We start from the raw sequence: 24,920 nt of genomic DNA, 5'->3' as shown, positions 1-24,920 counted from the left end.
GAAGGGGAGTACACAACGTTTGTACCATTCTCTGTTTGGTTATCACAGAAGGGGAGTACACAACGTTTGTACCATTCCCTGTGTGGTTATCAGAGAAGGGGAGTACACAACGTTTGTACCGTTCTCTGTTTGGTTATCAGAGAAGGGGAGTACACAGCGTTTGTACCATTCTCTGTTTAGTTATCACAGAAGGGGAGTACACAGCGTTTGTACCATTCTCTGTGTGGTTATCAGAGAAGGGGAGTACACAACGTTTGTACCATTCTCTGTTTGGTTATCAGAGAAGGGGAGTACACAACGTTTGTACCGTTCTCTGTGTGGTTATCACAGAAGGGGAGTACACAGCGTTTGTACCATTCTCTGTGTGGTTATCACAGAAGGGGAGTACACAGCGTTTGTACCATTCTCTGTGTGGTTATCAGAGAAGGGGAGTACACAGCGTTTGTACCGTTCTCTGTGTGGTTATCAGAGAAGAGGAGTACACAACGTTTGTACCGTTCTCTGTGTGGTTATCAGAGAAGAGGAGTACACAGCGTTTGTACCGTTCTCTGTTTGGTTATCAGAGAAGGAGAGTACACAACGTTTGTACCGTTCTCTGTTTGGTTATCACAGAAGGGAGTACACAACGTTTGTACCGTTCTCTGTTTGGTTATCAGAGAAGAGGAGTACACAACGTTTGTACCATTCTCTGTTTGGTTATCAGAGAAGGAGAGTACACAACGTTTGTACCGTTCTCTGTTTGGTTATCACAGAAGGGGAGTACACAACGTTTGTACCGTTCTCTGTTTAGTTATCACAGAAGGGGAGTACACAACGTTTGTACCGTTCTCTGTTTGGTTATCAGAGAAGGAGAGTACACAACGTTTGTACCGTTCTCTGTTTAGTTATCACAGAAGGGGAGTACACAACGTTTGTACCGTTCTCTGTGTGGTTATCAGAGAAGGGGAGTACACAGCGTTTGTACCATTCTCTGTTTGGTTATCAGAGAAGGGGAGTACACAGCGTTTGTACCATTCTCTGTTTGGTTATCAGAGAAGGGGAGTACACAGCGTTTGTACCGTTCTCTGTGTGGTTATCAGAGAAGAGGAGTACACAACGTTTGTACCGTTCTCTGTTTGGTTACCACAGAAGGGAGTACACAACGTTTGTACCATTCTCTGTGTGGTTATCAGAGAAGGGGAGTACACAGCGTTTGTACCGTTCTCCGTTTGGTTATCAGAGATGTGGAGTACACAACGTTTGTACCATTCCCTGTGTGGTTATCAGAGAAGAGGAGTACACAACGTTTGTACCGTTCTCTGTTTGGTTATCACAGAAGGGGAGTACACAACGTTTGTACCGTTCTCTGTTTGGTTATCAGAGAAGGGGAGTACACAACGTTTGTACCGTTCTCTGTTTGGTTACCACAGAAGGGGAGTACACAACGTTTGTACCGTTCTCTGTTTGGTTATCACAGAAGGGGAGTACACAACGTTTGTACCGTTCTCTGTTTGGTTATCAGAGAAGGGGAGTACACAACGTTTGTACCATTCTCTGTTTGGTTATCACAGAAGGGGAGTACACAGCGTTTGTACCATTCTCTGTGTGGTTATCAGAGAAGGGGAGTACACAACGTTTGTACCATTCTCTGTTTGGTTATCAGAGAAGGGGAGTACACAGCGTTTGTACCAGTAAACTACCATCTCACTGTAGTGAAAAAAACAATGTTCAATATTAACGGATGTTGATCAAAAATGAAGACGTGCTTATTTTTAGTATGACGGTAGATCAGATCCATTTAAAACAAAAATATATAATTTACACCCTGTATTGAAACAATGACCCGAAATTCTAATTAAGAACACTGCAAAACGAACAAATTGCTGATTACAACATAATGTAATTATATTACGTAAGACTGTAATTAAAGCCCTTGCTACATTGATTTTAATATGAATGCATGGTTATATGCTGATCATATCTTAAACGGATGTGAGAACTGTGGTATAATTTGATTGCAATTTCCAACTTATAATGTATCGTATATGATATCTCTTTCTGCGTTCACGGTGGCAGACAGGTATTGCGAGACTTACCGAGAGTTCGTCACTGTCACGTGTGGATTTCTCATTGGTACCTGGGTCACCTAGATGGCGCTTACTGTAATTAAAAAAGACTGATGTCAGGAAAACATAATTTTAATGAGTACAAGGACCGCATTAATCAAATTTCGTGTTTAGAAACATTATTCAAAAACATTTGAATTACGAACTCCGAGTATTCCCAGGAGCAAATTGACTTCATCTCTAAAACGTTAATTACGTTTGGGAACCTGATAACGTCGGTGTTGAATTTCAATTATACAAAACAAATACAAACCCCATACTACACATCTACCTTATCGTAATCTAGGGATATATTTGGCAGCGGACGAATCCAACTATGTTTTGATTGCCTTTGTTATGACAATATTATTGCTATAAGGAATATTTTGCAGGTCGATGTCAAATTCTATAGGGGAAACTCAAAAGCGAAGTACGGTTGATAGAATTGAGATCCTGCTGGTTTTCGACTAGCTCGCCACTGGGTATATGCTATAAATATTCGATCAGGTTAAACTACAAACCCACTAGGAGCTAATTCAGCCTTTCTTCCTTAAGATTTTTTAACAAAATGTACAAATTTCTTCACGCAAGAGACAATATCGTTATTTTGGTGTTGTTCTAACAGATTGTACTACTGGTTTTATGGATTTTGTTTCGAAGATAAGGGTGTAATTTTGTCTTGGGGATTGTAAATGTATTTTGATGGGGTTTAGCTTGTATCGAAATGGTCATCAATACATTTGGATGAGTTGAAGCTCTATGTTGATGAATTTTTAGTTTCCTTTCTGTTTAAATTGACTATAACGCTTTTCATTCACTGTATTTCTGTCTTCACTGGTTTGTTGTTTTGTTCCGATGAATTGTTGTTTTGTTTTAATGGGTTGTAGTTCTATTTTGATGGGCTGTATTCTATTTTGATGAGTTGTAGTTTTATTTTAATGGGTTGTAGTTTTGTTTTAATGGGTTGTTATGTTTCGATTTTGTTTTAATGGATTGTAGTTCTATTTTGATGGGTTGTAGTTTTGTTTTTGATTGGTTGTAGTTCTATTTTGATGGGTTGTTAGTATGTTTTGCTTTTTTTATGGGATGTTTAGTCTAAAACGATTGTTATGATTTAATGGGTTGTAGTTTTGTTTTGGTTCTGTTCTAATGGGTTGTTGAGCTGTTTTAATGGAACGTTTTATTTTGATGAAATGTTCTGTTTGATGGAATGTTTTGTTTAATGGATTGTCGTTTTGTTTTAATGGGTTGTTCTATCTTGTTTTCTGTTGTAGTTCTGTTTCGATGTAAAGAATAGATTTAAAATTTTTGTATCATTTTTCGGCATAGCCGTCTAATTTTGTTTTGGCCTCGGATATGACGCGACAGGTGGCGTTGCTGGTCAAGATGAAGTATGTGATTGGTTAATGTAGCGGTCAATGCAAAATGCAGATATGCAGTTAAAAACGAAACAAAGTTAAGATTGAATGCAAGCTAAATAAGTGGATGTATCTTTTCAAATGACACATTAATAAAATCATATTCCCGATTCAAATGCAGTCTTATTATCACCAAAAATGATTCAAACTGATCTAATTTTGTTATCCGTGCTGAAAGCATTAGGTTCGTTGATTTATTTCACCAGCAGTATTACATTATAACCACCAGCATTAAAACTATGCCGTTTATCTTTTTTAAAGATATTTCTTGTTTATGTATTATTTACACTCAAAAACGAATGTATTTCCGAGAACATTCATACATGTTAAGACTACTTTATATCATATTTGATGTTAATTCAGCGCCTGGGTGTTTGTGCATGGTGTAATTTTGTTTTATTCTGCATTTTATCTGTAATCCTATTTCCTTAGAATTGTGTATTATATGTACAATAAAAATACAGAACGGACATAATCTTCTAAAATCCTTGGCAAATGGCATAAGAACAAGACGCGCGATAGGTAAACATTTAAATAACTATAGATCATTTTTGACATTTTCAAACTTCTCTTTGTAATGTGGAATTAATTTCCCCTAGTGGCCCCCGACCACAGTAATTTCATGAAATATTGGTAACTAGATAGGTTTGTGCTGTGTTCATATCGGAGGAGAGTCGAACAAAAAACCCGACTCGTATTTAAGGCAGAGGCGTGCACCTGAAATGTGCTGCCGACTTTCTCTCAGACCTCCGGATGGGGCTTAGTTAGCTTTTTGTCTTTGTCACTTTAGCAACAGCATCAAACAGATGTTCGATTTTTTATAATTAATGTATACAAAATCAATGTGTGTTATCATACATACATTCTTGCTAATCGGCGTTTTCTCTCTATACAAATTTACATTACTGTAATTATAGATGAACATTTGAAGCTGGCAATGCTTCATAAAGTTAGCCGAGATGATTCATGAAAGTGTACGATTTCATGCAAATAAATCAGCCATGTAAGGAGTAATGTCACTTGAGGAAACCCGAACGGATTCCAGATCCTATACCTTTTTTTCAGTTTCCAGTTTTCTATTTAATTTGATAAAAAGAATTACAGTCCTAATCCGCCGTAAATATAAACTAATGTTGTAAGGGGAGAGGTAAATTACAGACTACGTATGGAGTATACAGCCAGATATTCAATTTTCATTTCTCTTTGTGTTCCCACGTCTCGTGAACTGTGCGAGTATTTATTGACTTCTGTGATGAATATTGTTTCTTCTTATCGCCATTGTTTTGTATATGACGCTGTACAATAGCTAGACTAAAGTAGTACGGTTACCATTGTCACTATGGTTTCTTGTTTACTATAACAGTATATTTACGATGACAAGACAGTAACACTTCTGAGGAAGACGGGTCTGTACACAGTTTAACTCTGTATGATGTACATTATGTACATGGTAGTCCATTGTGATATCGTGTCTTTGTTTACCTGTTTGCTGCGAGTTGTTAGTCTTCAAAATAAATATGTAATTATAAATGTGCTAATAACGTTGAGCTTAATTGAATATTATAATATGTTATATGTTGTTGGTTTACGTGAAAAGGGTACATGCATTATAAGCAGATTCTGATGTGCAATCACACCATTTTAATAAACCTTAGTAACATTTTAAGATGTTTGGTGTCCTCGAGTTGGTTTTATGTTGTTACAGTCTGATAAAAGAAGCCGAATTTTAAGGTGTGTTTACCTGTACCCAAATTAAATATTCCGTTCTGACTGCACATCTAATGTAAAACACATGATATACCACACGTAGGTGTAACACAACCCACCAAGAGTGTGGTTACGTCACACAATTTTCTCGCAATGACTGACAGATCTTGACAAGTTTACTATTAAATAACTGACACGCTATCTTTACGATCGGACAGGGATACCTTATTGTGGTATTTTCGATTATTTGCCTTTGTAATTTGACTTGAGAATGTCATGTGACTTATGCCATGTCACGACCATATATGCATGTATCCATGTGACTTTAATTTGCCAATGAGTTAATATGCTCTGTCTACAATGGCGGATTTAAGTGGGCCGTGGGGGAAGTACCCCCGGACCCCCCCGTAATTTGGCACGCCCCCCCCCCCCCCCCCCCCCCCCCCCCCCCCACCCTAACCGAAAACCAAGTAACCGACCTCGGTCTACATTGGACTCGAGTCTCCTAGGGCTATGTCTATCAGACATCAGATAAGTATTATAAGTTATATATATTTTGACAATTTATGAACTGAAGAATTTTAAAAGTGGAAGAAATGACACTTATGTCATTCCTTACCTCTTCCTTTCGAAAAAAAATATGACATTGTACATCCAGCACATATAATATCTGTCATTTTCGTTAAGTGCGAAACTATCAGGATAAGTCTGGATTAATAAATACTATGTTCACGGTTAATAAACTTATTAGAAAGCTAGTTTGAGCCCTTAATTCACTATTTAAAAAGTACACTTACACAACAGTATTTCGCCGACAGATCCACAAAACCGCAAACAGAATGAGCAAGAGGGCAACAAAAATACCCATAAATACAGCCACTGTAATAGGAACAAGATTGTCACGGCCCTGGAAGGGCGTGGCACCCGTCGCCTGGGTGGTGCTACTGAGCCCCGGAGTGGGGGTAGGGCGATATGGAGGCCGAGGAGTTTCCGGGTCAAACGGATACTTCACATAAGGCGTGGTATGCTTTGGTGTTGGCGCTGGTGTAGGGGCAGGAGTTGTAGAAGGGACGGGTTCAGGGGTTGGGGCGAGCGTCCCACCCGGTGACGAAGATTTTGCTGCAAAGAAAGAGGTAAATATATCCTGATAGCTAATATATAAGTTGTCTCAAAACAATTGATCAACAAATACAAAATTAGCATCAATGAAATCGTCTGAATACAGAAACGTCAACAAAATCCATCTGAATACAGAAACGCTAACAACATCCATCAGAATACAGAGTCGTCAACGAAATCAGTCAGAATACAGAAACGTCAACAAAATCCATCTGAATACAGAAACGTCAACAAAATCCGTCAAAATACAGAAACGTTAACAAAATCTGTCAGAATACAGAAACGTCAACAAAATCCGTCAGAATACAGAAATGTAAACAAAATCAGTCAGAATACAGAGTCGTCAACAAAATCAGTCAGAATACAGAAAGGTTAACAGTAAATTATCGCATCTTCGAAATCTGTACAGATAATAGTGTAATGTAATTTCGTCGAGTTCGTTGGGGTTACAGACAATGTAATCGATTAACTGTATAAATCTTCAATAAAATGATAACTCCCACGTTATCAGGGTTTTTAATTTAAAAATCTGCAATTACAAATAGCTTCAGTCCGCAATGACAATCGAGGTATGGTTATCGGGCAGATATTAGACTCCGCGTTTTATAATTACGACAAGTAAAGCTATATAACTCCAAACAATCTTAACGAGGATTATATAATCATATGTGAACCTCATCCGAGGACCATAATTGTATGCTATTAGGCATGTGTGGTATATAATGTCTAGCTGACGACGATAATTACCCGAATACACGAACAGTGAAAAACGGCAGGGAACAGTCGTGACGCCGTATCCAATATCACAATATCCCTACTCCAGCCGTCATTATTTATCATTAAATATCGCTTAAAGACCTCGTGCGACCTTCACTTTAAAGAAGATACCAAGGATGTACTCTAATATTATCTTTACGTAAACTGATCACGACACATGCATGTTCACACGTGATACAGTCAGATAGGTTACAGCGAAAGGCATATTTCTAAACGTTTGGGATCGAATTTGCTGAATTGGGCTAAGATAACATTTTAAATATGTACAGCCTAATTAAAGAAGGCACATTTCTTTTGTATTAGATAATTTTATAAAGTTTACATTGGTTCTTTGGTTTACCACTGACGTTTACAGAAAGGACATAACATGCTTTATCCAGAATTCCCTCATTCGGTACCCAGTTAAATATCAAAGTTATAAAACACTTATGAAATACTTACAGAAGATATTAAAACAAATATTGCGAAAAAAATATAAACATTCAATGGCATATATATATATATTTGATATGAATAAAGGTCTAATCATCAGTCTTACCTTCGTAATATTGAATGTCAAATATCCCATTGCACCCTGAATGGATCCACATAGAATTGTTGAATATTCCATAACTTATTCCTTTGGAACACGGACCGTGAGACGGTAGTTCATATTTTAATTCCACATCCTTGACGAGCTTAGCGCCCTCTACCTCACACATTTTATAAGTATCATCCAAGTTCCGACACTCTAGTGTCCTCTGTCGAAGGCGAGACCCGGATATATCTGTCAACATCAATACAATTAATTCATTAACCAGTGGCATTGTTTGTTCGAGAAATTCGAGTCCATGTCGTATTAGCAATCCTTTACACGTTATCTTGTTACCAGCAACTCCATAAGTAAGACATGTTTGTTTCTTTTTATTTACTTATAATTATAAGCATATTCTATTTTTAGCAACGAACTTTTTTTAAATTTTGATGGTGACCAATCAGCGGCAATGTTTCAATTTCCTGCGTCAAAGGCAGCGCGAATGAGACCATATCATGCAGGTGATCAGCATTCGACTATGTTGTATATCGTTGTGATTGTGATTGTTTGTAAATTCTTTAATTTTTCGGTATATCATGTGAGTTTTTGAACAAACAAACTAATGAAAAGGTGTGCTTCTCCGAATAGAATAAAAATGCAAATAAAATACGGCTACATATTCCTACTTCACATCCGGATCTAGAGGATGTTTCGGAGACAGCTCTATCGCATCGTCTCGATCCTTTAAACGTTTTACACCAACACAACGCTATCACCATCACGGAAATACCGAGACAAAAACTGACTAATGGCTATGGCGATTAATTCACACCAAATTCATAACCGTTTTTATCCTGATGTAATAACTCTATCAACACTGCCTCTACATCAATGCTACACTTAAACCCTGATGTAATAGTACATTGTATTCTCACGTGTACAACACATGTTAAGACTATGATGCTGGGAATCAAGGAGGCCTTGTTGGAGGTTCTTCACAAGATATGTAATATTCAATAGTTTCTTCAAAATGTATTAAATATGAAGTGGTGTAACAATGATTCTACCGACATCATTTCTCGTCAAAGAAGATAGATCTAGTCATGTGTATTGTACGTAACGACATTTCAGTGTACCTAACACCGCTTATGTCATGTGGTTTTGCATTACCAACATTTTGCGACACCTAAAAATGCTCAGGTCACGTGGTACCTTGTAGCGACTTTTCAAGACACCTTACACAGCTCAGGTCACGTGGTATTGTATGCGCCTACATTCTACGACAATTTACAATATTCGGCTCACCTAATAACTTGTACCGACATTTTACGACATCTTACACAGCTCTTGTTATATAGAATTGTATGGGCCGACATTTCCAGACACCTAACACTGCGCAGGTCACGTGGTATTGTATGTACCAACTTTTTACGACACATTTTACCGCCAAAGTCACGTGGTATTGTACATAACGAAGTTTCCTAACATCAGATTCCGTTTCAGATCATTCGATTACCAGCAGAGTTAATTTTATATTTAGGAACATTTCAAAAATGCAATCTTAAGCAAACATAAAAACCTAACTTTGAATTCACCGCATCTAAAGCTGCACTGATTAATATTTCAAGTGGTTGTGTTTCTCCAAGGTGTAATGACTTATGTTTAATGGCCTTCTACCGTACACCAATAGCTGCAGCTATCAACATTTCTAAATTAATCAAGTCAATGTAGGAAAAAACTAATTATTTTTGTTTTATATATCGCCCCACCCCACGAATTCATTTTCTTCCGGGAGTTAGAAGATGGTTCCTATTCTCCAAGGCCGGCGTTTTAATGTCCAATCTTTGATCTTCCATTTAAAGATAGCGTTTTATTTTGTCGGGTTTCGCGTTAGTTGGAACTGGAATCATTTCTGCCAAGGGATCGTACGGGAGAATAAATGGAGCAGTTTTAGTTGCAAGTAACCTCGTTATACCATACCAGTGCAATGCTGACTAAAGCACCATATAAGTCACAAAATCGATCTCGCCTACTATGTGAACGTTTTTTTTAAGATCGCATTTTCAAACAGTAATGTAAAGGTTAATTACAATTCGAATATAGGAATTCTCAAAATTTTCAAGCTTTAATTAATTCATCTCGAGGTCTCATTTGGAGGAGAATATACATTTACAAGTAATCGGTGTTTCCATTAAATACTCGTAACTTTATACAAATGTATCGAGGTGAAGACTAAAAGTCTGTGACTTGTATACAGAATTACCCCTGTATGGTTCGATCAACACAACATATCACTACCGCACTACATGATCATCGGAGGCGACTGATGTGACATCCAAAGACATCCGGGTTCTAAACTGAATCTGTTATCCGCCACTGTATCTGGGAACCTTCACCTGCCCCTCTTCCCCTTCTTATTTCGGTAATCTTTAATTCACTCCATTATTAAAATATTTTTTGACCGGATGCTATTGCAGTGAGGGTATGAAACCTTGTCTCAATAAAGACTTTTAAAATGACACTTAAAAGGACAAAAATGCACGCCGTTCTCAAAATATGAGATTTTTAATCAAATAGCATTGTACCTGTGACATAGCAGGCCTCGAAGCTGGCCTCGCAACCATCTTGTACCCAGACAGAATTGTTATGGACGCCATAGTTTTCGGAGCAGACTTTTCTGTTATTACTTGTCATTGTCACATCTAGGCAGGTCAGCCAGCCGTCGGCCATGACACAGTCCTGGTGAAGACCGTAGTGTAGGGACATACATGTCGTGCTGGCATGTTGGCGACACACGAGTCGTTCTGAAATAGAAAAGAACAGTGGAATTAGTTCAATTATTTAATGTAAATATTACCAACTCGACCAAGTGGTTTTTATACGCCTTACGGGGTTGTTTATGGTTAAAAGTGGACTTAAAGTGAAAATCGTCGACATGCGATTTGCGAATTACTGCATATTTAGCACAACGACAGTCGCTATGTGACCAAGTACAACCTTCGCGCACGTGATGTATACAACCGGGACGAAAGGTCTGTCCAACACACGCGTATACACAGTCGACGCCGAATTAAAATGGCAGTGCTTACTCTCAAGAACACGCGAGGATGGAAATAAACCAATTATTGATTTCATTCACGTAATTTCTTTATATCTTTCCGCCGATAGATATAATCGCGTGATGGCCCAGAAAAGTGAATCAGGTGGCAACGACTAGATTGTTTAGTTTGAAGTAAATAAAATGACTTCGCGTCGCTGTAATGAGTCGTTGCCACAGCCATATGTAGCCTATTGCTGTAAGGACTCGTTACCAGTACCCACTGCTGTAAGGACTCGTTACCAGCACTCGTTACTGTAAGGACTCGTTACCAGCACTCGTTACTGTAAAGAGTTTTTTGTCAGTACCTATTGCCATGGCTGTAAGATCTCGTTACTAGTACCCACTGCTGTAAGATCTCGTTACTAGTACCCACTGCTGTTAATGTTCATTGTACAGGTATAACTAAACATTTAATTGCACTAGTGTAATAATGGGACGCGGCATTTACTGTCATTTAGAGATGGGTGAGGGGTGAAGAGGAGATGACTACCGGTCAGAGCACGTGCAGGGTTTTACAGGGAAGACACCACGGAGATACAAGCATCAGGACAGTGTGGTCCTTATAAGTTAACCTTCACGTTAGTATACAGCCGCAATGGGGTTATCATTTGTGCAGGAGCTACTTGTGCAAGCTAGAATTAAAATGCAGGGACAGCAATGCATTGTGAGAGAGAGTTAACTGTTTAATCAGCGGTTTGTCATGACTGGGAGAGACTTAACTGTTAATCAAACTGGGAATCGCTACAGTTTTACAACATAAACAATGTTTCTTCATCAAGATAGAGCAGCTATTACAGTCATTCAACAGTAACATCAATGAAATTATCAAATTAATCCAGGAGTTTTCATCAGAAACAACTCGACATTTTCAACTTACAAAACAGACTTTTAACAGACGTAAGATGCGCAAAACTAAGTTAAAGACTGAAAACCCCACATACTTAAACAGTCACATTAATGATATAATTAGGTTTGTCGTTTAACTCCCTATCGGGTTGTAAATCCCAGACGAGATCAATGTTTTCGATAGTTTCCGTAACATGCTGCGGGCAGAACTAATCGCCTATGCCTGTGTATTCCGGAATACCATACACGGTGTTTACAAGTGAATGAACCGCATTGGATGATGATAACAACTAATTATCATTTACGAGGTCCTGTTTTAGATTAACTCGTAAAAAACGGCTCAATACCATATCATCTAAAACCGCTACAATTATTATCAGAAATAGCCTTGAAAAAACATCTCCATCACTTCATCGTCCTGTGATGTGATAACTACTCCTCAGACACAGCGTGTTTAACGTGCTGTGAAATTATGCATAAGGTCTAAAGAAATATTCAATATATTAATGACAACTGCCGATAGGATTGTTTAGTATCCTGGAATTCCACATTAGTGTAGCTTAATCAATGAGGGTTAAACATCCCATATTATTGTTTAAAAATGGGGCTCCCACTGGCAGAACACGGAGGATATATATAACCTAACAAGTTTCCTCTGTGGAAGCGAAATATTCCTTTCTGATAAAAGTTTCACCTCGTAGCTTTTATTATCAATTGATACGATAAAAAATGTTCCAGCTTGTGTTGGATATAAATAGACATTCCTAGATTATGTTCAGATTCAGAAATTGGACATCAAATTGGCATTTATTTAACATCGGATATGGTTGAAGATAGTTTACATGTATATAATAAAACGTGTCTTTCATATTTTGTACTCTGTGTAAATTCTTGTGTTTTTTCTGAAAGGCCGCTATAAATGACACTACCGGTACAGCGCGCATGTCTGCAAGACGTTGCTCCAAGGTGGAGCAGAGTCAGCTTTGTCTACACAAAACTAGATTCTATAACGAATATTTTAATAAAGAAATAACGTAAAAATATGCTGCCCAGCCCACATAACAATATTACAGTATACTTCTTTCCTCGTTGTTCTTTTATTTTAAGTGAACAAAATCAAAGACAACTTAATTCAAAATGACCTGCTAAACTAGCCGATCTTTTGGGGAATTCTCGCGGAGAAAAAGAAAGTACGCCACAAACAGCATCTCGGTCTTTCATCTAAACTAAGTCTCTATCGATCAGCGTTATACGTATCCGTCGCACGTGCATTGCGCGAATCTAATCCAGGGGTAGGTACAGACTTGCTAGAACGTGCACGCCAATCTTCCAATTAAAGTTGATATATGGAAACTAACATCACAGAAAACTCCTCCGCTATGACATTGAATGTCCCGAGCTAATGTTAGTAGTTCTACACAAGATTAACCGTCTGGAGTATAGCTTCCATTTCATCGTGCAGCTGCTCCTAGTCTCGAACAAAAACTGCTGATATGGACTGACGGGGAGACTTAGTCACATATGTTTACTAATAAACATTAATAGTTTGTTTCTAGCTTGTGGAACACGAAACCTTACTATTAAAGAATCAGAGTTCGGCTTCAAACGACCGAACGTCACGTTACGCCATATTTTGCGATGATACGTTGTGTTATATCGGACCTCCAAGGTCTGTAGCTGACAATACGGGAAAAAAAACATAAGAAGGATTTGTAATGCGGACGTGGTTGGGCATTTTGTGGATTTCCCTGTATAAACCTGTCAGCATTTAATTTGGAAAGAAAACAAAAAAATACTGCGTACATGCGGTAATGGCTACTCCATTGTCAAAACAAGAACCAGTCAAACAACGCATAGAACGAAAAACATGCAAAAGAGTGTAATCCCGAGAAAATCTCTCTTGGTTTTAAATTCCATTAGTATCTGTTTTCTGGCAGTTTCCAAAGGCGTATAAATATGTCTTCGACGGTCTGGGAGTGAGGCCCATCTGGAATCGATAAGTCTCCAGCTCGCAACTAATTTTAAAGAACTGCTCTGGTCCAAACAACTTAAACGGATTTTTAATGTATAGAAAACCCCTCTCTGATTAGAGCCATCTTGTCACAAATGAAAAATGATCCCGGGAGCCGGGTACGACCACATCACTATTACTTATAACCTAGTGGTTTACAATGTACTTATGACGTGTCGATGTCGACACGGCTATTAATAGCACGTCTGAACATCACGGAAAGACATAAAAAAGTCAATATCTTTAAAATTTTCGGAATGTCATTTTCACTGTTTCGAGGTGAAAAGTTTGGTTATGGTAGGCAACGAGTGAAAACAGTAATCATCGACAGGTTTTGGTAAAGTACAAATCATATAACACTACATGCATTTCTCCTAATTTCGTTTGAATATAACATTCCTTGTTTTGAAGTCAAATATTAAGACGAACAATCAAACCTTTCTGTTTATACAGCTTCGTTTCAGAAGACAATGGACGGAAGACTAGCGTGTGACGACAATACCGCTAGCCTCAGTAGAAGCAGCAAAACGCAGCATCAGCATCATTAACTTACCCGATGGTGAATAGCGCACAAGGCAATTAATTACTGAAGGTTTAGAAATGTTATTTCTATAAAGAGGAAGATAATAGAAGATTAAAAAAGAGGGTTCGCAAATGTTATTCTGATAAAGAGTTAGAATGGAAAATTAATATCGGACAGGGTTTTTAGCTAGTTCAAACAAAATGGTTTTAGCTTTTAAGCTTCATTATAGCGAACAAACTCGACTGGTAATGGCGAAGTCCGATACTGAAGGTTGTTTTCCAGGACTGTGTCCCTGTCTATATACCCTACAGTAGGGCCCTATGGCCCTCCCTTACTGAAAAGTCTACAGACTAAATACAACACCGTCCGAGTCTATAGTCATGTCCCCAGGTGATTAGTACCTAGGTCAGGTATAATGTCTGATCACAAAGACAAGTAATGGGTGACGATTTAGCTATAATGGCGAGAAAACTGGAGAACATTATACCGCTACTAAAAGCTTTTTGTATCTTATTATGTCTGTTTGTAAAGTTAGATGTCCGAACAGTCACGTGTCCATTATCCTGGGGTCAACCAAAGGTCAGCTAATGTACAATATGTCTGGAATCAAAAGTCATTACTACAAACTGTATGCGATGGTTTGTGTGATGCAAAACACCTCGTCATCATTCAAAATACGATCAAATACACCATTAAATGTCAGCCTTCAGTGTCGTATTTCGTAATAACACCACAGTATCGAATTTTATCTGGTTTTACACACCTATGATGCATACATGTACTACAACTTCAGTTTTACACATGAATGGTACTAAATTCTACAAGAATACATATATATATATTTATACATATTTTATGGAAACTCTTCTATATTAGAAAGTCCTACAATGACGAGACATTTTTATTAAGTTGATGTTATCGCGATGTAATAGCTGACACCTGTTTAAAACACGACACGGTAGATAATAGGTGTAGGGATCTATCTGTAGATGTAGATATATACCTCGATAGTGTCATCAGACAGGCAACAGGTCTAAAGACACAAGTCAGTACACTACAACGACATTATAGGTTTTCTCTTCTCATTCGAATCCGAAGACGGACATTTGAATACGGAGGGGGGCAGTTAAAGGGCAGATAACTCGATCGTATACGCGCCATTTTGCTTAAAATAAGTACGAGAAATGTTGTTAACGCCATAGCGTGTACTATTAGGTAAAAACGTAGATTTAAAAGTTCACATGAGGAGTGTGGAAGGGTGAGAGGGGGTGTAATCATTGTGTGTACTATAAGAGTATACGTATACTTTAAAACTGCATATCGATAGCTGTTGCAGTGCTGTTTTCTTAGAAAACATGGATATGACGTTGGAAAGTTTTGCCATATACATGATGTAGATTGTATATACAGAATCAAACTATTTGCGCATAAGAAATTCCGCACAAGTTTGGAAATCGCTTGCTATTCTTTATATTTTAAAAAGTCTTTTTCGTGACCTTTAAAAATATTGTCAGTATCAAAATATCTTTCATGTGATCAATTTGTACAAAACAAATGCCTTGGAATACTCGCGGCCAATACAACATTAGATAAAGCTGCACTAGATTTTAAGAAATATTGGGTAAACACACAAGTGTGTTCGCTGTTCGTTTATAATTTCTACTGGGATCGCTATTTCATTGCTACGTTAGGCTTATTTTTGTCAATTTTCAAATGTATACAATTATTTCCAACCATTCGGTCAGTAAAACGCAAACCAGTTGTGAAGCAATCAATGCCGCCCGAATGTTTATAAATCGATATACTTATATCGTTTATACGGTAAATTGAGGCTTACGATTTCCTTAAGAAAATAAGTTTTTGTGCAATTTTCAGTAAAAGAATCTTATGAAATCCTCACTTGCTGAATATGTCGTTAATCCAGATGATAGCGATGTTAAGTATCCATTAGTCGTTACCGAGATAAACAGAATAAGACCTTGTGGTCAGACAAATGACGGTATACAACCTCTGAACGGGGGAACTGAACCAATGCCGTCTTGGTGAATGACTAAAACGTTATCCACTACGCCAAGTCATCATCCAAATCCAATCGCCTTCGCCATATAATTAATAAGATGTTATGGTAGTGGTTTTCTTGTCATTAAAACTTGTTTGTATATAATTGATACAAGTAAGTAAAGTAATACCTGAAAGCGGTTGGATACATTGTTTATATAGACCATTGTATTTATACATCTTTCACATGTTAAATGGAAATTCTGCACAGTCAGAAATATCACGTGCATGTTTTAATATTTCATGTTGTAAAATAATTAATATCATTTGAAACCCCTTGAAAATTTTTCGCATGATCAGATAACTCTTTGGTGTTTTTTTTATATTAATAATACGAGATACAAGTTGTATCCATCTGGAAATTATACCGCTAAAACCGCTCATGTTTCTGGTAACTATGGAAACTGACGCTGTCTTGGTATAATAAATGGGATCTATACAGACATAATCGGAAATAATTCCATTCGTTGGTAGTCATTTTTCATAGCGTCTTTATTTCAGGTGATACAGATGCAGGTGGATCAATGAATCCGTACTTGTGAAGACATGATTTATTTCCAATGATCGGGTCGACGGTGTATAATTTACTTCGGCTATTAGTGATACAAGATGTCGATAATATAGGAATAATCGCGATGTACTCGGTTAGCCATTGTCTATGTTGTATAATACATGAATCGGACATGGATATATAATCCGGATTAACGCCATCACGTAGAGTTAACACACTCGTCTGATCGATGAAAACGTATGATTAAAACGATCCGGAATCTATGCTGGTCAAACGGGATAAATTCCTACCCACCTATACTTTGATTGGAGTTTAAACGAAAACAACCTGGTATTTTTATCAATTATTTTTGTTATGTTGTCATGGCGTCACTGGAGTGGGTGCGACTTTGGGATAAATTAAGTGTAATTTCCTCTTAACCCCTACCCTCGTCCCAATCCTCACACCCGACAAAGGGTCGCGCCGGACCCGACACAAGGGGCCCGCCTCATTATAGCGAGACCCGCTGTTACGTATTGTGTCACCCAATGTGATTAATTTCCTTTTCCGAGGTGAAAGTTGTTTAGAAATATCATACCCACTTACAGAGGCAGAGGTGGTCGTACTAGGCGACCTCAGTCGTAAATGGATAGAACACTCGAGGTATTGACTGTCAGCGGTAATCAAATATCGGCAGAAATTACTATCTCCATGTCATTTTAATGATCTGTGATTAACTCGCTCCCAACCAGAAGTCAATATAATGAACTTCAGGATATGTGTGTTTGAGTTTATTTTTTTAAATTTTTGATTTAGATTGTCCAAAAAACATAACCATACCTGATAGCAGGCCATACTGTTACATGTGTATGTCCACTTCAAAGTATGGTCATGCTTATTGGTTGAATGCGTTTATAACTTCTGTTATAAATATATAAATACTATGTTGATATACTTTGAAAAAAATATTTAAAAAAAAATAAAAATAAAAACATCACAAAAAAAAACAAAAACAAAAAAAACCCGGAGAAATATGAAGGTACACTACACAATTTGTTTATATCGTTGAGATGTGTACATACCGGAAGTGTTGACCCGGGAAGCGAGCGCGCCGTGGATTACTTACGTACCTGTGTCCGTCCCCGGTTGACCACAAGGTCAATAAGGAGGTTATATTTAAATCAGACTTGTCGTTGTTTCGTGATGATGCGTTTCCCCCCGGAACCACGAACGACATCATACCAGACTCTATCCAAATATACATAATATTTTATTACTTTCTTCTGGCACTTACATTGTCGAGTAGGACAACATGCACGTTCGATTGTTTTCAAAAGTCTGGAAATAGGACAACATTCGTGTTCACACATCGTACTTGTAATGTCGGACAACTGGCGCGTTCGAGGGCTTCGTCTCAAATTGTACTGTAGACTACAGGGCATTCGGATGTGTTCCCACACTGTACTGTCGAACTACACGCGCGTTTGAATCTGTTCCCGTTCTACTATTTGTCGTTTTTTATTAAGTTTCCTTGTTTATTAATGGGATCTTCGTACTTAACATCAGTACATGGCTGACACTTATGACTGGTAAAGTACACAACACACGGGTAAAAGAACTCTTTTAAACCTGTCATTAGAGATGTTCTGTAAAATCTCTTCATTAATCGAAAACAACCGAAATGGCCTCCTGTCACCCATCACACTCTTCACTACCACATCCCTGATCAGACTTCACCCCCTTCCCTACTGACCATTCCTCTCCACGACACCTGTCTCTTACAACCTGTAGCATTTCACCCTACCTGTCCTTTACTCTAGGTGATATGACCTACATTAAGTTTTCTACGAGGATGTTAAACTCTGTATAAACAATACCAATATCTCCCCATTACCCGTACACAAACCCTGTATAAACAATACCAACCTCTCCCCATTACCCGTACACAAACCCTGTATAAACAATATCAATCTCTCCCCATTACCCGTACACAAACCTTGCAGAAACAATACCAATCTCTCCCCATTACCCGTACACAAACCCTGTATAAACAATATAAATCTCTCCCCATTACCCGTACACAAACCCTGTATAAACAATATAAATCTCTCCCCATTACCCGTACACGGACCCTGTATAAACAATATAAATCTCTCCCCATTACCCGTACACAAACCCTGTATAAACAATACCAATATCTCCCCATTGCCCGTACACAAACCCTGTATAAACAATATCAATCTCTCCCCATTGCCCGTACACAAACCCTGTATAAACAATACCAATCTCTCCCCATTACCCGTACACAAACCCTGTATAAACAATACCAATCTCTCCCCATTACCCGTACACGGACCCTGTATAAACAATACCAATCTCTCCCCATTACCCGTACACAAACCCTGTATAAACAATACCAATCTCTCCCCATTACCCGTACACAAACCTTGCAGAAACAATACCAATCTCACCCATAACCACTGGTCATTGCCCTCCACGTATCTGCGTGTATTTCTTTATACCTCTCTCATACATCCCATCCCCCTTTCTCGGTCTCTCATTCTGTTATTCGGTTGGATTTTTCGGTATTGTTCCCATCACACCTGTCCCCATCACCATGGCCAATTCATCCGATCAATATTAATTAACAACTCCTATATCACCTGTCGAGTGTCGTTACCGGAGTTACCCCCAATAAAATGTGTGTTGACAATCTGTCTCAGTAGTGCTGAGGTACTCGTGATCTACAATCTACCCTGTTGGAACAATTAAATATCATTGATTAGTTTACTGATTTACTGCTTTATCGATTTCTGGATTTAACTAAATTATTGATATCCGGATTTTGAGTACTGTCTAATTAGTTCGTACATGTGCATCAGATAATTAACATGACAACCGTAAGAGTCGTTATATATCAAAGAAGAACGTAACAGTTTGCATTTCTGTTGTTTACTCATTATCTCCATGGTACCGAAGTAACATACTGTAACATTTAAATCTGTCACCCATCTCCCTCTTAAAAGCAGTCCACGTATTTGTTCATCCTTCCCAAACTTTCCCCACCCCACCCTTCCCCACCTTCCCCACCTTCCCCCGCCCCACCCTTCCCCACCTTTCCCCGCCCCACCCTTCCCCACCTTTCCCCACCTTTCCCCGCCCCACCCTTCCCCACCCTTCCCCACCCCATCCTTCCCCACCCTACCCTTCCCCACCCTTCCCCGCCCTACCCTTCCCCACCTTTCCACCTTTCCCCACCTTTCCCCGCCCTACCCTTCCCCACCTTTCCCCGCCCTACCCTTCCCCACCTTTCCCCACCCTTCCCCACCCCATCCTTCCCCACCTTTCCACACCCTTCCCCACCCCATCCTGACCCACCTCCCCACCCAATCTACTATTCCGATAGTTAATTAACACCTCCATTTCCCTCCATGTGTCAGGTTCATGAATAGTGTATGGCCTTCGTCCCATGTGATCTATCACCCGGTGAGGGAACATTAACTCTGTCACATATAGTATATTGGTAAGTATTTGTTTTTATTACTATATGGACATATAATTCACATCAATCTGACAATAACGATAATTTTTATGGTAAATACTGAATGCCTTTTTTTTGTGCTGCATCAGAGCTTTTAACTAAGCGATATTTTAGCAGTGTTTATATGTTGTAAACACCTTCCCCAATAACACACAGTATGTGTCATGTTAAGACCTATAAACTTTTACCATGGACGTACAGGACTAAAGGAAACCTTCCCACCGTAACACACCCGAATCAGCATACCGTGATTACTAGTCACAGAAAAAAGAAACGCTAATAAAAAATCTTATAAAATAGTTTATTCTAATTGCTTTGTATATAGCTTAAAGGTTCTCAGCGGGACTATAAAGAGGTATGCGTGTATTATCATAGCTGGCTGAAGTCCGGGTACCTCGACTGAACGCGGATTTCTGAGCCGTCGTGATCCAATGATAAATCCGATACGCCTCGGAGATTCACGGTGTACATTGGACTTTTTCTGAAACCTATTGGGAAATTAAAAGATGATATCACTCTAGCGAGCTCTAACGAATAAAAGAAATGTGACATTACAAGTATATACGCAATCAATCATACTTAGGCCAGTAAATAGTATATGTAGGACTCGTGTGACAGGCTGGGTTTCCCTGTTCATTTTTTATACATTATACTGATAATAATCGCAATAACACTAGTCACCAGCGCGTGTACAATGTCCGGTCTGACGGATTGATCAGGACGGTTTGAGGAAGCGGGTACGTACACGAGAGCAATCAGTGCTCGGGAAATATACATATCTCAGGTTAAAACAGAAAATCAACGGAACGTTTGTTTACTCAGGTAAATATGTAAAACAGTTTAGGCGGGTATGGTAATTGGATGGAGATTAACCGTGTATGTCTAGGCGGGAAAAGTTGGCAAGCTATGCCTCTATGAAATAAACGTTCATCACTGTTAAAACAAGCATCATTATCCTCACAAATGGAGGGAAACATCCTTTTGATTCCGAAGTAATCTTTCCACATCCACAGTTGAAGATATAGGGTGGGGGTCAGAAGTATACACGGAAGATTTCATCCCCTCTCACACCTCCAAATCTACGCCTGCTGCTAGCACAACTAAATGCTACTTATGAGAATTCAGAAACGGTTCAAGAATCCTGAAATGCTGGTTCATTCTGAAGATACATACTAAATGATAGATCATGAATAAATGGTGTTTCTCCCTCCCAAATATTTATCAAAATACCCCAACAAGAAAACAACGAAAGTTCCTTTCAAACTTAAAGGCATTCACTTTTACTTCAAACAGATATGATTTGATCAAACGGATCTTTCAATAGGTTTTCACAAGATATTGTGATAATCTTAAAATTTGCATATGACTTAAATGCAGACACACGAACGCCCAAAGACAAATACAAACTACAGTATAATGAGTAAGTGTAAAGGTACGGGTTGACACGCGGTAGACCAAGGAAAGGGTCTCCTGGTTTAAAACATACACTCTACATGGGAGTGTACCAAAGGTAATAAACATACTCTACAGAGGTCGATATTATGATAAAGCATTGCTTTTTATAGCAGAAATTCTTACTAATGTTTTACCTATTTGCGATTCACGTCAGGAATTGTGACACAACTACATCCGTGGATAGCTCTTGAGAAAGTGACTGCGGTTAGAAGGTCAATAAGTCCTGTCTGCTAGATAATTGACTTTGGTTGAGAGAGTCAGATATACTGTCTGATATTTAATTTGGGTAAAATATAATAATATCACCTGCATCACCACATGGTAATACATTGGACAGCTCATTGCATGAGTAAAATAACGTCTGAACGAATTCTCCTGAATGTCAACATCACACATAAATGTTTTCATAAACGTACAATCAAAAAGGTTAATCTATTCAACATTTTACTGATAAAACCAAAAACAACATTTTTGGGAACCAATAGTTAAGTAATAATTGAACTCACTACTGAAACAAGCAGCACTACGATCTCGCGAAATCACTCAAAATGGCATGCATTTATTACATTGTACCAAGTAATAATGGCATTTATTCAGTAATTAGCGATAATATTTGCAATTTATTTCTTGAAGTTAATCAATCTAAATATGGTTGATGTTCAGACGACAATTCAAATATAACTTACGCGTTCATTTACTACCATAGTAACCAATATTACTACCATAGTAACCAATATTAGCCGCACCTGTCCCAACGCCCTATCTCTTGTATCGGACGATAGTCAATAAAATATGGATAAACAATAAAAACATATATATACAACACATATATATATATATATATTAAACACTTCCATATTCCATATATCTCGCATCAGTAATATATATGAGTCTACCCGTGAATACCCGTATTTTCCTACCCTCTCGAGTTTCGCTTACGTTCGCCGATTCTGAAACGCTTGAAGCTACAACTCACAGAACCACGCCGAGGAAGCTACAACTCACAGAGCCACGCCGAGGAAGCATTTTAGACATCATATTTGTTGCCATGGAAAAAAAACTGTTGTCATGTAGGACACAATTAAGCGAGGAGTTTTTTTGTTTCTGTCCCTACCATCACCAGGTGCTGGTCCAGGCAGGACAATGCTTACCAATTAAAGCAATACTACACGTTGCCGTTAATTGCAAGAAAGGAGTCTTGCAAATAGCGTTACCGACATTTCATGATACAGTGTCGGAGCTATTTTGAGCGTTCATGCCGGAAATTAAAGCTTGTGAATACCAATCAATATATGCCTGGATGTATATAAAGATGTCACCTATATTCTTTCTGAAGGTTTCGTCAGACTAACGAAGCGACCAGCATCATTAAGGTTTCTCAGACATCATAGGAACACAGATGTCTGGTGGACGTTTTGGATGTAATATTTATATATCGGCAAAAGATGCGGGATGGCGGAGGATACAATCTTTGTCCGTGTGTTTGTGACGTCAAACATTATCTGTTTTCTGAAATTGGTTAAAAAAAACACCTTTTCAATTTTTCATGGAAAGTCCAAATTGGAAATAGAAAGACTATCACAAAAAAAAAAAGATTTTCACCCGGACTTTTCATCATCTGTTCTTTAATCCTAATATTTAAATAATTAGGACGAAGTCGAGGAACAAAACACGCGTGACAATGCGTCTTCACATTCATTGTCAAGTGTTTTCATTGTTTCACTTTCTGTTTTGTCTATTATTTTGAAAACACAATTAAGACCTTTGGTAAAAATTAAATATTACCATAGAGATATTACGTCTGTAAAGTCATACTGTACATGATTAGAGGGAACGATTCTTGACTGGAGACTGTAATGTACAGGTTATCTGAGGAAGCTATGGTTGTGTGCGGCTGTTAATTAAAATCAATCAGCAGAAGGGAAGCAATTAGAGAAGCAGTCGTCAACTTTTGAAAACCTATAATTATCATTTGGTCGTAAAAGAATAAAAATCCGGGTTCTCACGAGTTTTTATACAACATGGTTAATTGATATTTTGCTTTGTGTGGCCTATAGGATAGAGTTTGGTTCGTAGTGCATATTTCTGTAGCTAGAATTAATCACGGGCCACCGTAATTACGTATGGTAAATACTCTTATGGCTTTACAGCGGCAACAACGTATCGTATTTACTTGACAATGCAGAATAGGTCTTCAAGGGCTCGTGATTTCCCTGGGTACATGGTTTGATTTACGACTCTATAATTTGAAACATTAGGGGGAAAAATCGCGAAATGCTTATACATAACATGGATATCATCTTTTAGTGAACTTTAACATTTGCGATATAAAATACAATAATTTTTTTCCGAAATGTCTATGAAAATACGATTTTTTTTTATTCCGCGAAACAATTAAGGTTTCACTAACGTAAAGAACTTATGCATTATACATTCCGTGCGGAATTTTATCTCGTAACCTATTTTCATGGTTCATCACTTTATCATATGCAACGATATTACAGGTACAAAAATGACTTTTCTCAATTTACTGAATTTTAAAAACGAACACAAATAGCCTACGTAGAATTTTCGTAATGGTCATGCCAAGATCTGATAACTTTTCCGAGCTCGTAAAAATGGTAATTGTGAAATGTTTGAGCTCAAGTTGCAAGCGATTTTTTTTTTAAAGAAAAGAAGAGTTCGTGTGAGTAAATAGATAAGTTTCTGCCTCTAAAAATGCAGTTCACGTAACTGGAAATAAATCTAATTTATCGTTATCGCATCAATCTTGTGTTGGTAATATCCCCCACATGCATAACAAGAGCCCACTCGCGTTCTCGAAATATCACTTGATCTTGTTCACCTGGGCGTTTGTTAACACTATCATCTAAACGCTTCAAGGCGTGGTGAGAGAGACTTTTCAATTTGTCGATGTGTACGAAAACATCTATCCGGTATGTCTCTGGTGCTGGTCACATTCACAATCCAAACTGATGTGTAAGAGTTTAGTGAGAGACGTGTTACTAAATCAACTTAAGTTGTTCCCTCCCAGAACGAGATAAGAAGTACGTAGATAGTGTAAGATACTAGTGGTAGACATGTACTTGGTGACGGTGTCAACGACCGACACTGTTATATCGGATACGATAGTCAGAAAACTTTCCCTGGATATGCTATTAAGTCCTATTCTATTGTGTTGGAAAGTACTACCAGAGACATATATACGTCTCTGGTACTACAGACTTACCAAAGGCTACAAATATAAGCAAACGGGTTCACACAGTTAAGAAACTCT

The 24,920-nt window shown here is 38.2% G+C and overlaps 1 protein-coding gene across 1 annotated transcript in view; it reads right to left on the bottom strand.

Annotated features, from left to right (window-relative positions):
- LOC117331554 overlaps positions 1-24,920 on the bottom strand; it is a 41,036-nt gene that overhangs the window by 2,567 nt on the left and 13,549 nt on the right. Inside the window, exons 2-5 of the mRNA XM_033890312.1 lie at positions 10,205-10,423; positions 7,644-7,871; positions 6,007-6,328; positions 2,076-2,139 (exon numbers count right to left, since the gene is read on the bottom strand). Coding sequence (XP_033746203.1) covers positions 2,076-2,139; positions 6,007-6,328; positions 7,644-7,871; positions 10,205-10,423 — 833 coding nt within the window. The remainder of the gene's footprint in view (positions 1-2,075; positions 2,140-6,006; positions 6,329-7,643; positions 7,872-10,204; positions 10,424-24,920) is intronic.

Source organism: Pecten maximus, chromosome 7 (assembly GCF_902652985.1).
Source record: "Pecten maximus chromosome 7, xPecMax1.1, whole genome shotgun sequence".
Taxonomy (NCBI): Eukaryota; Metazoa; Mollusca; class Bivalvia; order Pectinida; family Pectinidae; genus Pecten; species Pecten maximus.
This window is presented reverse-complemented; position numbering and strand designations above follow the sequence as displayed.